The following is a 15,036-nucleotide window of genomic DNA, read 5'->3' as shown; positions in this document are numbered from 1 at the left end:
AAAATGGGACACAGTGCAAGTTGTAGGACGATTTTGTTGTGTGGGTTGAGTTTGCTTTTAATTTTCTCCAAAACTATACAGTAAAATGACTTGAAAATGAACACAGTGATAGTCAGGGTCACTTTGAACAAATACTAATTGAAAGAATGAGCAAATCTGTAAAGCAAAGCTTTTATGAGTGTTTAAAATGGGATAAATATATATATTTATATATATATGTGTGTGTGTGTGTGTGTGTGTGTTTTATAATAATTAATGTACAATACAAACGTTTATGTGAAAATTTAATGTATTTACAAACATTACAACAAAAAATGAAAAATTTAAAATAAGGAAAGGTATATAGGAAACGCCGACATAATAGCTTCTTTACATGCATTTTGACTGCTCTCAGCACCCGTACCGTACGTGCGCGATTACATGCGCAACACAAAAAAAGTGCGACTGGCTTGACCGCAGTCGAGCAGAGAAGGTAGAAGACAACACTCTGACAGCATCTGAACTGTATTAAAAACCTTTCAGACCGAAGCAAAATGTCCGCCGACACTGAAATGGAGAGAAATATCTGTGACTTCTTGAAGCAAAACGGCAAAAGCAAGGCGTTGATCATTTCTAACAAATTCGGACTAGATAAATGCACCGTGAAAAAACATCTGTACAACCTGCAGAGAGCAAATCAGGTGTTCAAGAGTGACGAGCTGCCTCCTGTTTGGGATCTTATGGAGAAGAAGAATGAGATCAAACACACACTCAAACCACAGCTAAAGTCTCAGACGACAAGAGACACCAGTGAAGACAAACATGTGGAGGATCTGCTGAGATCAGGAGGTTTAAAAGCCCAAAAGATCGCCAGCAAGCTGGGACAGTCGAAACAAAGCATCCAGAAACAGCTGTACAGTTTGGAGAAGGAGGGTAAAGTTTCAGCCAAGAGAGGTTTGTGTTGTGTATTTATTAAAAATGCTTCGCCTGCAGTAGTGATTTATAATGACTATTTGGTGTTTTTAATTTGGTGTGCCAATGTTTGGATAATAATTTAAAAATTTTGTTATTGATCAGTTCCAGTTCCTGCCCCAGTGATCATGGACTGGACTCAGTTTCAGGGTAAGCATGGTCTACTGGACCTGAGTATATTCAGATATAACAAAGAGAAATGTTTTAAATGAATGTTTTGTTTATAGGATAATGCATAATGATTTTATTGCTTTTTGACATGTATGTATCATCTATAGATTGCAGAATTTTAAAGTGATCGCAAAACTTGGTGAAGGAGGCTATGGCTGCGTTTATAAAGTAAAACATAAATATGATGACAAGATCTATGCTGTAAAGAGGGTCATCTTAACCAGGTAAGTTTATACAAGTCATAAGGTCATATCTAATTTTAAAATTAACAGATGTCATGATGATTATGAGGGAAAAAACTGAATAATGTAATTAATTCATTCAATTATTATTCATTTATTATTTTATTTTATTTTATTGATTCATCCATTCATTATTTTTTTAGTTAATTTATTATTTTTCATTCATTCGAGTATTTACTTATTATTTCATAATTTTTAGGTTATTAATTTATTAATTCATTCATTTAAAACAGAAAAGCTGATTCTGAGGTGAAGACACTGGCCCGGCTAGATCACCCAAACATAGTGCGGTACATCACATGCTGGCCAGATTCTGACAACTGGACGTCAAACCAAGGAAGAAACCAAGTGTCCAAGTAAGCAAGTCTCCAGCGCTTTTGATAAAACATGAATTGATTCTTAACAGTGAAGTTTGTGTATTTTATGTTCAGCACTTCATCAGATGTAGTGACCTTTGAGAGAGACAGCTGTGAAGAGGATGATGATGATGAAGATGGCACATCAGGAATGCAAAGTCTGAGTGTGACCGAGTATGTCCAGCATTCCTCTTATGAGACACTTCTTTATTTCACTCCTGTATTTGCTCCTTTTAGGGTAAACTAGTAACGTAGGGTGTCAGCTGGTCAGGGGTTTGATTCCCAGCAGATGCATCTACTAATAAAATGTAGCTCTAATGTACTTTAAGTCTCTTTGGTTAAAAGTATCTGCCAAATGCATGAATGTAAATGCAGTTGTGTCTGTTCTCAGATCAGCATCTGGAAACAACAGAACTGACGGTTCAAATCAGTGAGTTTATTTGTTTGATTGAAATTTATGACACAACAACTGCATTATTTAAAGGACTCGTATAACGCGGAATCAAATTTTCTTTGCTCTTTTGAAATAACAGATTTTATTTTACTGTAACTTTTAAATAGGTGCAAAAACGCCTCTGAAGAATAACAGTGTTAGAAATGAGCTGAAGATTATTTTGACAAAAAATAAATAATAATATTCCCCTGTGCATTTCAATCTGGTCTGAATAGTTGCACATGAATCTGAATTATGAATCTGTTATAATGTGACGAAAGAGGCTGTTATTGAAGGGTGGAGCAGTTTAAACAATATGAAGCCAAATGGCAAACCCTGAGTAAATGCTGTTAGTCATTTCACATCCAAAGAGGCACAGCAGCAAAACACTGTATTTATTTCATGCTCATGGAAGCGATTTATTTCTAAATTTCGCCAGCATAAATCTAAGCTGTATGTACAGTTAAATATAATGTATAATGAATAATACAGTTAAATTTCATATGAAATGTATGATTTGGAAAAAAGCATGATATGACTCATTTAGGACAATACTGTACATTGCAATGTTAAATACTGACCCATGTGACATGCCTGTTTTCTCTCTCTCTTATTTCAGCAGCACGACATATTTATTTATTCAGATGGAGTTCTGTGAGGGAGGAACACTGACTGATTGGATAAAGGCGAGAGATTTTATGGAAAAACCAAGAACCATTGTGGAAATCCATCAAATATTTTATGAAATCATCACTGGAGTGGAATACATCCATGCAAACAAGCTCATCCACAGAGACTTGAAGGTATTTCATTTTTGTTGCTGGGAGCCAACTTAACTTGTGTTTAAACAAATAAGCATTTTACCCATGTGTACTTTCCTTTTAGCCTGATAACATACTGTTCGGTGCTGATGGCAAAGTGAAGATCGGAGACTTTGGGCTGGTGGCAGCTCAGACCGATCAAAATGGTGACCCTATAGAGAGGTCAAACAGAGGAACAACATCTTATATGAGTCCTGAACAGGTGACACATTTTTATTTTCTCTGAGAGAAAGAGAAAGTGCTTTTTTGCTAAATAAATTTAAAAAAATAATAATTGTTTTCCTTAGAAAAATAAGAGGAATTATGATGAAAAAACAGACATTTTCCCCCTTGGACTCGTATGGTTTGAGATGCTCTGGAAAATATCTACTGGTAGTGAAAAAGTGAAGGTCAGTAGTATTTCATGACAGTAATCAGCAGTGATACTATAAGCACAGTTATTACCCGTATTTGCAAAAAAAACATTTGAAAAGGTCCTCACCCTCAGGCCATCCAAGATTTTCTTCATCAGCAATGGATGCTCTGCAGTGAATGGGTGCCGTCAGAATGAGAGTCCAAACAGCTGATAAACACATCACAATAATCCACACCACTCCAGTACATCAGTTAACATCTGGAGAAGACAAAAGCTGAAACAAATCCAGCTTTAAGATGTTTTTAACTAAAACACGAGTCCATAATTCATAAAAACACTTCCTCCAGTGATAAAGTGGTCTGGTCTGAATCAGGAGAGAAATCTGCACAGATCAAGCACCGTTTACAAGCCAAAACAGCTCTAAAGTTATTTGAGCGGAAAACAGTTTTTCACTGGCGGAAGTGTTATTATGGATTATGGACTCATATTTTAGCCGGAAGCATCAGTTTGAAGTTAAAAAATGTCTTCATGATGCATTTGTTTCAGCTTTTGTCTTCTCCAGATGTTAACTGATGGACTGGAGTGGTGTGGATTATTGTGATGTTTTTATCAGCTGTTTCTGACGGCACCCATTCACTGCAGAGCATCCACTGCTGAGACACTGATGCAGTGCTACATTTCTTCAAATCTGTTCTGATGAATAAACGAAAACAAACAAAAAAGGAACAGTTCTTTTAATTTTTAAGTAATTGTTTTTCTTTTTTTCCTTCTTTTTTTTGATGTTGCACAGCTGTGGCCGGATCTGAGAGATAAAAGATTTCCAGAAGGGTTCAGTGACGGTTATCAAACTGAGGTAAGGAACTTGATTTTACCTTCTGATCAATATTGATTGGACCGAGTTTAGCCAATAACTTTATGCTTCTTTTTCAGAGTAAATTCATCATGAAGATGTTGTCATATTCACCAGAGCACAGACCACATGCAAAAGACTTAAAAGAAAAACTGGAGAAGTTTTTCTCTCTGGATCAGAATCTGTTAAGCCAGAAAACCGTCTGAGATTATGTATAGAAAATGTCTCAGCAGTTTGGTCGGGTTCTTTCAAAATAATGATTTGCCACGGAGTACTTCTGACGAGCAACAGCTTTTTCATTATGACGATTTAATTGATTTATTCATAATCTAATGAACTACAGTATTTATTAATGTTCTCTGATTAAAGTGATAATATAAACTGGGGAGTGATTTTATTAAAAAAAATAATAATGTGAAATAATGTTCAGATTTCTTCTAGTATATTTTAAATATATCATAGAAATTCATTATTTTGATTTTGTGAGGCTGCTTTTAGAAATCCCGACATGAATGTAATTTCACAACATTTTTGTTGTGTTAGCTGTATAAAATTGACATGGATTTGCATCTTAAATGTGATTGCAACTAAAAAATACTCAAAGTTACAGTTGTTTGATTACAGTGTAAACCAAAATGCAATATTATGTAATGTGAAAACATTTTGTACTGGCGGGGAAGATTACTGCTTGAATTGACTTTCAGCTGTCAGGCGTCTTTCATGACAAATATACTGTTTATGCTTGGTGGAATGAAAAGAAAGAAAATGTGTCATTAATATCAATGTGTTCTGACATTGGATAAAATAAATTCATATTTTTTAAGAAATTGTTACTTTTCTTTCATATTACAATGACAAAACGACCATTCAGTTATATTTGAATTGTATTTCTTTCAATGCTTTGGGAGGATGTTATCATTTTGCCTTGTAAAATAAAACATTGGCAGTTTATCAATACAATATATATGAAACAATTCCAGGTGTTTATTTGAAATTTTTGAACACTTTTTCATTGCTAATCATTGTATATTTTCCCCCTGTGTTCTCAGTATTACTATTTATTTACTCATTTGTTCTTTTATTTGTTTGTAAATTTAAAGATCAGTTGCTTAATGACATCACCCTCCAGGAAGTGACATCATTTCGGAGGGAAAAGCAAGCAAATCCCAGCAAGTATTAATAAGTTATGAGATCTGTGATGTTTTATTAGATGGGTTGTTTCACTCCGAAATAGTCCACCCTGATTAAACATTTTTAGATTAATGTTTCGTATTCTTATGTAAGTAACTTTAGCTCTTAATTTATAGCTATCCCTTTAGACATAAGTATTTGTTCATTAATTTGCACATACACAAGAATATGAACAATAATGATCTCAGCTATGAAAGCTTCTAAACAAATGGATGGATTTCAAAGTTAAATAACTCAAAACAGCGAACTGTTCCTATGAATCTTCCGTTCATTCGTTTTTTAATTTAATATTAAAAACAGAAAAATAAGAAAACGGTTTTAAATTTTTCAAAAAAACAAGAATTATGCTTGATTTTCCGTTTTTACATTCAGGGCTAGAAAATGAATAAACACCTTGAATTTTTGATCTCTGCATGTGGGCGGGAATACGCTGATTGGTCAACCAAACATTAAACGGTGCAGTCATTAGTTCTTCTGCAGTTCTGCACAGCAGAAAAATAGTCCTGCTGCTGCAGTCCTATGCATTCTTAACACGTTTATTGCAACTTTCATCACTTTCTCATCAAACAGCCAGACTAACAAATGACTAACATTACCCCTAAAATATAACAATGAAAACAATTTAAAATAAAAATAGAATAACAGACCATATACTACACTGACATGAAATAATGTCATATCTTTACGTATCTATATCATTTCAATGTCATCTCTTGTCCAAAACTCAGCTCAATAAAACAGGCAACGTGCCAAAGATGTAGGCTAGGGGGTAGCTATGAGTACAGATGTGAATAAATTAATATTAAGCTATGAGAAAGTAACTTATAACTTATTTCTCGCACAGGTTGCCAAAATTATGCCCATACAGAAGTCGTCTATAGGCTCTGCCCCGGTACGGGCTATTCGTTAGCCATTTATTAGTCTGGTTGTTTGGTGAGAAAGTAATTAAATATAGTTGCAATAAACACGTAAAGAATGCATACAACTGTAGCAGCAGGACAACAAAGTGCAGATGTGTCTGTAAGTAAGATATTCATTTCACAGTGTAAACAGCTTCAGTGATTTTAATGGGAGTTTTTGAGAGTGCTTGAACTCTAGACTGTCAGTGAAAATGTTCTTTAATAATGTAATGTTCTTTGCTCTCTTTCAATGAAAGTGTTATGATTAGTAGCTTAACTTACAATGCTTTTATTCACATTAACTTTCAATGTTAAATTCACATTAAATATAAAGTCAGTCATGTTATGACATGACACCCTGTTACTTAAGTGAACAGACAAGTTTTTATGCATAGTTAATAGACTACGTTATTAGGCTACTTTGACCATCGCCCATTATAGATCAACATAATCTATAAAGGTGAGAATCAAGATATTCATATTTCATGATATAGTTAATGCGTTTGGGAATGTTTCGAATAAAAAGGAAAAATAAATAATTAAATAAATAAATAAACAAGAACATAAGTGCTATTGTGGCTGCTGTGTGTCACATGACGACCCCCCCCCCCCCCCCCACTCGAGCCCCCTCAAAAATGATGAGTGCATGACGCCCCTGCTTCTCTGCGAACCATTTTTCATTTTTCTAGGCTTTTAAATGAATGAATAAAGTATATAAATCAGTTAATAATTAAATAAGAGAATACATTCTAAGGCATTACACTAATTTCCAAATCACCTACAAACGATTATTTTCCCTAATAAACCATTTTAAATTTTGTACGTGTATGCTTACCATTCTTCAGTAATATGGTGTGTTATGTAGGCTACTGTATGTTAATATTACGTAATACAAGTTTATGATCGTGACGATTCGAAACCCAGAGCTGGGCGTGTTATAAACATGTCTGGAAGCGCTGAGGAAAGCGAGAGAGAATCGAAACAGAAAGCTACAGAAGGCTGGTTTAAATACCGACGCGGAGCTATGAAACCTTTGGTCTCTAGACCGAGCAGAGAAGGTAGAAGACAACACTCTGACAGCATCTGAACTGTATTAAAAACCTTTCAGACCGAAGCAAAATGTCAACCAACACTGAAATGGGGAGAAAGATCTGTGACTTCTTGAAGCAAAACGGCAAAAGCACCGCTTTGATAATTGCTAAAGATATCGGAGCAGATAAAAGCACCGTGAACAAACATCTGTACAACCTGGAGAGAGCAAATCAGGTGTTCAAGACTGACAAGCTGCCTCCTGTTTGGGACCTTATGGAGAAGAAGAATGAGATCAAACAGACACTCAAACCACAGCAAAAGTCTCAGACGACAAGAGACACCAGTGAAGACAAACATGTGGAGGATCTGCTGAGATCAGGAGGTTTAAAAGCCCAAAAGATCGCCAGCAAGCTGGGACAGTCAACACCAACCATCAAGAAACAGCTGTACAGTATGGAGAAGAATGAGATCAAACAGACACTCAAACCACAGCAAAAGTCTCAGACGACAAGAGACACAAGTGAGGAGAAACATGTGGAGGATCTGCTGAGATCAGGAGGTTTAAAAAAAGCTCATCAGATCGCCAGGGAGCTGGGACAGTCAAGACAAACCATTAACAAACAGCTGTACAGTTTGGAGAAGGAGGGTAAAGTAAAGAAATGTAGCAAAAGCAGCATGTGGACTCTGAATGAGGAGTGGAGCGATGATAGTTTCAGCCAAGAGAGGTTTGTGTTGTGTATTTATTAAAAATACTTACAGTAGTGATTTATAATGACTATTTGGTGCTTTTATTTAGTGTGCCAATGTTTGGATAATAATTTAAAAATGATTTGTTATTGATCAGTTCCAGTTCCTGCCCCAGTGATCATGGACTGGACTCAATTTCAGGGTAAGCATGGTCTACTGGACCTGACAGCTTTGTGTCCACCAGAAATATCTTGTTTAATTAATTCAGATATAACAAAGAGAAATGTTTTAAATGAATGTTTTGTTTATAGGATAATGCATAATGATTTTATTGTCTATTGACATGTATGTATCATCTATAGATTACAGAATTTTGAATTGATCGCAAAACTTGGTGAAGGAGGCTTTGGCTGCGTTTATAAAGTAAAACATAAATATGATGAAAAGATCTACGCTGTAAAGAGAGTCATCTTAACCGGGTAAGTTTATACAAGTCATAAGGACATATGATATCTCATTTTAAAAAGAACATTTGTCATGATTATGAGGCAAAAAAAACCCCCACAGAATAATGTAATTCATTAATTCACTGATTCATTCATTCATTTTCATTCTTTGTTTTTATTTGTTTGTTCATTCAGTCATTCAAATATTCATTTATTCATTATTTATTAATTTCCTTATTTTTAATAAAAATTTTTAAATAATTTATTTTTCAAACAGTGAAATATGTACTTTTTATTCATTCATTATGTTTTATTATTTTATTCATTCATTGATTTAAAACAGAACAGCTGATTCTGAGGTGAAGACACTGGCCCGACTAGATCACCCAAACATAGTGCGGTACATCACATGCTGGCCAGATTCAGACACGTCAAACCAAGGAAGAAACCAAGTGTCCAAGTAAGCAAGTCTCCAGTGCTTTTGATAAAACATTCCCTGCTTCTCAATAGTCATGTTTATGTGTTTTATGTTCAGCACACCAGGTTCTTCATCAGATGTGGTGACCTTTGATAGAGATGGCTGTGAAGAGAGGGAAGATGAAGATGAAGTTGACAAAGATGATGAAGATGATGATGATGATGATGAAGATGTCACATCAGGAATGGAAAGTCTGAGTGTGACCGAGTATGTCCAGCATTCCTCTTATGAGACACTTCTTTATTTCACTCCTGTATTTGCTCCTTTTAGGGTAAACTAGTAACGTAGGGTGTCAGCTGGTCAGGGGTTTGATTCCCAGCAGATGCATCTACTAATAAAATGTAGCTCTAATGTACTTTAAGTCTCTTTGGTTAAAAGTATCTGCCAAATGCATGAATGTAAATGCAATTGTGTCTGTTCTCAGATCAGCATCCGCTGCTGCGGAGTCCTCAGGAAACAACAGAACTGACGGCTCAAATCAGTGAGTTTATTTGTTTGATTGAAATTTATGACACAACAACTGCATTATTCGAAGGTCTCATATAATGAGGAATCAAATTTTCTTTGCTCTCTGAAATAGAAAGATTTGATTTTGCTGTAAATTTTAAATAGGCAAGGCAAGGCAAGGCAAATTTTATTTATAGAGCACAAGTTTAACACAACTGTAGTTGATCCAAAGTGCTTTACAATAAAAATAACAATTTAAAAGAAAAAGGAAGGGGAGACAACAGGAAAAACAAGTATCAAAAAACAATTAAAATGTAATTTCATAAAACTCCAATTAAACTATTCAAAGTACCTACACAACATCGCTCAAATGCTAAAGAGTAAAAATAAGTCTTTAAGCTAGATTTAAAAGCATCCAATGATGGAGAAGCTCTGATGTTGAAAGGTAGACTGTTCCACAGCTTTGGGGCCACTACTGAGAAAGCTTGATCACCTTTTGTTGTACAACGTGAACGGGGGACAGATAAAAGTAACTGATCACTAGATCTTAAAGACCTAGAGGCTGTATATGGCTTAATGAGAGCACAAATATAATCCGGGGCAGAATTATGCAATGCCTTGTATGCAAAAAGAAGGATCTTAAAATTGAAACAGGGGTGATATGATCCCTTTTCTTAGTTCCTGTTAAGAATCTGGCTGCTGCATTTTGAACCATCTGTAATCGTGACAGTGTAAATTGAGGTAGGCCAATGTACAAAGAGTTACAGTAATCCAAACGAGAGGAAATTAATGCATGAATTACTATTTCAAGGTCATGACAAGAAAGAAAGTTTTTCACCTTAGCCACTGATCTGAGATGAAAAAAGCTACTCCTTATAACTGCATTTATATGATTATCAAATTGGAGAAGAGGATCAAAATGGACTCCCAAGATTTTTTGCATGATTGTGAAGGTTATTACTTAGAAAACCAAGCTGTGTTTTAATGGAGTTGTTAGTAGCAGCAGGGCCCAGTAGAAGCACTTCAGTTTTATTTTCATTCAATTGTAACAAGTTTTTTGTCATCCAGGTCTTGACTTTATTAAGGCATAAAAAAAGATGATCCAATGAAAAGTCATTTCCTGGTTTGATTGGAAGATATAGTTGGAGGTCATCGGCATAACAGTGATAATTAATGTTATGTTTTTGGAGTATTGAGCCCAAAGGGAGCATGTAAAGGAAAAACAAAAGAGGGCCAAAAATGGATCCCTGTGGAACACCACAATGGATAGGTGCAGGCGGTGAAGTAAATGACCCGATATTTACAGAAAAAGTCCTCCCCTTTAAGTATGAGGCGAACCACTCTAAAGCTAGGCCCTGAACCCCAACAACATACTCAAGTCGTTTCAGAAGAATATTGTGGTCAACAGTATCAAATGCGGCACTTAAATCTAAAAGTATCAGGATAGAAGATGACCCAGAATCAATGGTCAGCAGAATGTCATTTGTAACCTTTAGCAATGCCGACTATGCAGTGCTCTAAAACCAGATTGAAACGGGTCTAAAATATTACAATTATCCAGGTACGAAGTAAACTGTGAGAGTGCAACTTTTTCCAAAACCTTTGAAATGAATGAGAGTTTAGAGATAGGGCGATAATTGTTATGCACAGTGGGGTCAAGATGAGGGCCTTTCAATAGGGGCTGTACGATAGCATGTTTAAAACTTTCCAGAAATACCCCATTTATTAAAGAGCTGTTTATAATAGCTAAGAGGGTGGGGCTGATTGTGTCTAAAACCTCTCTAAACAGACCACCAGACAATACATCGGACTGACAAAATGTAATTTTCATCTGAGAAATTATTTTGAGTAATTGAGATGAAGATACTGGCTGAAAATTTGTGAAACTACAGGATGAATGAACCAGATGAGAGTGATCTAAGTCAAAAGGAGAGAAGTGTGATCTAATATCTTGTACTTTCTGAACAAAAAATTCAGAGAATTGGGTGCACGTCTCAAGATTGACATCAGGAACTGAGCAAACAGTTGGACTAAGAACAGAATTTATGGTTTTGAAGAGAACTTTGGGCCTATTGGCATTTTTTGCGATCAAGTTTGAGAAATATTTGGATTTTGCCTCCTTAACGGAATTTTGATAAACAGTGTAGCAGTTTTTCAAGATTTGGTAGGAGACCTGGAGCCCATCCTTTTTCCACCTAGGTCCTAAAACATCCATCTTTTTAAACCAAACTGCTGCTCTGCATTTCCCTATGAAGAATAACAGTTTATTTTGAAAAGAAAAAAAATCCCTGTGCGTTTCAGTCTGATCTGAATAGTTGCACATTGAATCTGAATTATGAATCTGTTATAATGTGACGAAAGAGGCTGTTATTGAAGGGTGGAGCAGTTTAAACAATATGAAGCCAAATGGCAAACCCTGAGTAAATGCTGTTAGTCATTTCACATCCAAAGAGGCACAGCAGCAAAACACTGTATTTATTTCATGCTCAGCGTGATTTATTTCTAAATTTCGCAGCATAAATCTAAGACATATGTACAGTTAAATATAATGTATAATGAATAATACTGTTAAATCTAAAATATAATTTGTCTCAAATTTGCAGATGATTTGATTACAATGTAATCTCAATTCAAGGACCAGATAAAAGAGTGGAAAATCTTAATTTAAAACAAAAAAAATGATCTGGTGCAAGAAACACTGACTAACATTATACACAAACTTTTAGAGACATATGATGATGTGAAATGTATGATTTGACAAAAAAAAAAAAAAAAGACTCATGTAGGACAATACTGTGCATTGCAATGTTAAATATTGACCCATGTGACATGTCTGCTTTTTTTTTTTTTACTCTCTCTTATTTCAGCAGCACGACATATTTATTTATTCAGATGGAGTTCTGTGAGGGAGGAACACTGACTGATTGGATAAAGGCAAGAAATCATATGGAAAAACAGAGAACCACAGTGGAAATCCATCAAATATTTTATGAAATCATCACTGGAGTGGAATACATCCATGCAAACAAGCTCATCCACAGAGACTTGAAGGTATTTCATTTTTGTTGCTGGGAGCCAACTTAACTTGTGTTTAAACAAATAAGCATTTTACCCATGTGTACTTTCCTTTTAGCCTGATAACATACTGTTTGGTGCTGATGACAATGTGAAGATCGGAGACTTTGGGCTGGTGGCGGCTCAGACCGATCAAAATGGTGACCTTACAGAGAGATCAAACAGAGGAACACGAACTTATATGAGTCCTGAACAGGTGACACATTTTTATTGTCTCTAAGAGAAATAATGACACCATGAGACTTATAGACTTACATTTTGGGTGCTTTATTTGCTAAATAAATTAATTAATTAAAAAAATTAATTGTTTTCCTTAGAAATATAAGAATAATTATGATGAAAAAACAGACATTTTTCCCCTTGGACTCGTATGGTTTGAGATGATCTGGAAAATATCTACTGGTAGCGAAAGAGAGAAGGTCAGTAGTATTTCATGACAGTCATCAGTATAAGCACAGTTATTACCCGTATTTGCAAAAATAAATAAATAAAATATTACAAAATGTCCTCACCCTCAGGCCATCCAAGATTTCCATCCAAGAGTTTGTTTCTTCATCAGCAATGGATGCTCTGCAGTGAATGGGTGCCGTCAGAATGAGAGTCCAAACAGCTGATAAACACATCACAATAATCCACACCACTCCAGTCCATCAGTTAACATCTGGAGAAGACAAAAGCTGAAACAAATCCAGCATTAAGTCCATAATCCATAATAACACTTCCTCCAGTGAAAAAGGTGAATCAGGAGAGAAATCTGCACAGATCAAGCACTGTTTACTCGCCAAAACAGCTCTAAACAAATATGTGGGTGGAGAACAGGACTTTGGAGGAAGCGTTATTATGGATTATGGACTCATATTTTATAAGTTAAAAACGACTTGATGGATTTGTTTCTTACAAACACGCAGCTTTTGTCTTCTCCAGATGTTAACTGATGGACTGGAGTGGTGTGGATTATTGTGGTGTTTTTATCAGCTGTTTGGACTCTTATTCTGACGGCACCCATTCACTGCAGAGCATCCATTGCTGAGACACTGATGCAGAGACACATTTCTCCAAATCTGTTCTGATGAATAAACAAAACAAAAAACAATTCTTTTAATTTATAAATGATTTTTTCCCCTGATGTTGCAGCTGTGGACAGATCTGAGAGATCGAAGGTTACCAGAAGGGTTCAGTGACTGTTATCAAACTGAGGTAAAGAACTTGATTTTACCTGAAAAATATTGATTGGACCGAGTTTAGCCAATAACTTTATTATGCTTCTTTTTCAGAATACATACATCATGAAGATGTTGTCATATTCACCAGAGCACAGGCCTGATGCAAAATACATAAAAGAAAAACTGGAGAAGTTTTTCTCTCTGGATCAGAATCTGTTAAGCCAGAAAACCGTCTGAGATTTTTGTGTATAGAAACTGTTTCCGTGGTTTGGTCGGGTTCTTTCAAAATAATGAATTACCACGGAGTACTTTTGTCAAGCAACAGCTTTTTCATTATGATGATTTAATTGATTTATTCATGATCTAATGAACTATTTAATGTTCTTTGATTAAGGTGATAATATAAAATCATGAAATGTTGAACATTTGGGGAGTGATTGTGAAATAACGTTCAGATTTATACTAGATTTCCTCTAGTATATTTTAAATATTTTAAAAGTTTCAAAAGTTCAGTCTCATTCTGTTTTCATCATAAAAATACATGATATTGACGTTGTGAGGCTACTTTTAGAAATCCCGACACGAATGAAATTTCACAACATTTTTGTTATGTTAGCTTCATAAAATGAACATGGATTTACATCTTAAATGTAATTGCAACTAAAAGATAATCAAAGTTGCAGTTGTTTGGTTTCAGTGTAACCAAAATGCAATATTATGTTATGTGAAATCATTTTGTGCCAGCGGGGAAGATTGCTGCTCAAGTTGACATTAAGCCATCAGTTTTTCTTGACAAATATACTGTTTATGCTGGGTGGAATGAAAAGAAAAAACCAAAATGTGTCATTAATATCAACATAATGTGTTCTGACATTGGATAAAATAATAAACTCACATTTTGTAGGAATTTATGTTACTTTTCTTTCATATTACTATGACAAAACGACCACAGAGTTATATTTGAATTGTATTTCAATGCTTTAATTTGGGAGGATGTTACTATTTTGCCTTGTAAAATGAAACCTTGCTAGTTTATTAATAAAATGTATATATGAAAAATTCCAGGTGTTTGTTAGTTTATTTGAAATTTTGAACCTTTTTTTTTTTTTTTGTAGAGAAATTTGTTTTCATTGCTAATCATTGTATATGCCCCCATTGTATATGTAGAATGTTTCGTATTCTTATGTAACTTTAAAACTTTGTTTTACATCCCTTTAGACATAAATAATGAAGTACTTGATCAAACTATTACACAATCATATTAATTTGCACATACAACCTTTACACAAGCATATGAACAATAACGATCTCTGCTACGAAACCTTCTAAACAAATGTCATGTATGTTTTGACATTGTTTTAAATTCTTTTTTTCACTCTCATCCCAACACAGAGTAGGGTGTAAGTGCTCGTCTGGTTCGCTAGGTGTCGCTGTTACTG

General features: G+C 35.0%; 2 protein-coding genes across 3 annotated transcripts; both read left to right on the top strand.

Moving 5' to 3' along the window:
* The first annotated feature begins 397 nt into the window (after window positions 1–397).
* Window positions 398–5,145, top strand: pkz (protein kinase containing Z-DNA binding domains). The gene is made up of 11 exons (XM_058795198.1): window positions 398–937; window positions 1,057–1,101; window positions 1,230–1,346; window positions 1,598–1,720; window positions 1,796–1,894; window positions 2,112–2,150; window positions 2,773–2,956; window positions 3,039–3,176; window positions 3,262–3,363; window positions 4,120–4,182; window positions 4,260–5,145. Exons 1-11 carry the CDS (start codon window positions 534–536, stop codon window positions 4,383–4,385), a joined length of 1,440 nt encoding a protein of 479 aa, XP_058651181.1. The 5' UTR covers window positions 398–533; the 3' UTR covers window positions 4,386–5,145.
* A 2,083-nt stretch (window positions 5,146–7,228) lies between these two features.
* LOC131551765 (eukaryotic translation initiation factor 2-alpha kinase 3-like) lies at window positions 7,229–14,647 on the top strand. Of its 2 annotated transcripts, none has more exons than XM_058794872.1 (11): window positions 7,229–8,026; window positions 8,146–8,190; window positions 8,351–8,467; window positions 8,778–8,894; window positions 8,970–9,119; window positions 9,337–9,393; window positions 12,230–12,410; window positions 12,493–12,630; window positions 12,752–12,853; window positions 13,569–13,631; window positions 13,709–14,647. In XM_058794872.1, exons 1-11 carry the CDS (start codon window positions 7,389–7,391, stop codon window positions 13,832–13,834), a joined length of 1,734 nt encoding a protein of 577 aa, XP_058650855.1. In that variant the 5' UTR covers window positions 7,229–7,388; the 3' UTR covers window positions 13,835–14,647. The 2 variants fall into 2 exon arrangements, with proteins under 2 accessions (XP_058650855.1, XP_058650854.1); XM_058794871.1 differs by having other exon boundaries at window positions 12,227–12,410.
* The last annotated feature ends 389 nt before the right edge of the window (window positions 14,648–15,036 follow it).

The sequence above is a fragment of the Onychostoma macrolepis genome, chromosome 13 (genome assembly GCF_012432095.1).
Source record: "Onychostoma macrolepis isolate SWU-2019 chromosome 13, ASM1243209v1, whole genome shotgun sequence".
Classification (NCBI taxonomy): Eukaryota; Metazoa; Chordata; class Actinopteri; order Cypriniformes; family Cyprinidae; genus Onychostoma; species Onychostoma macrolepis.
This window is presented reverse-complemented; position numbering and strand designations above follow the sequence as displayed.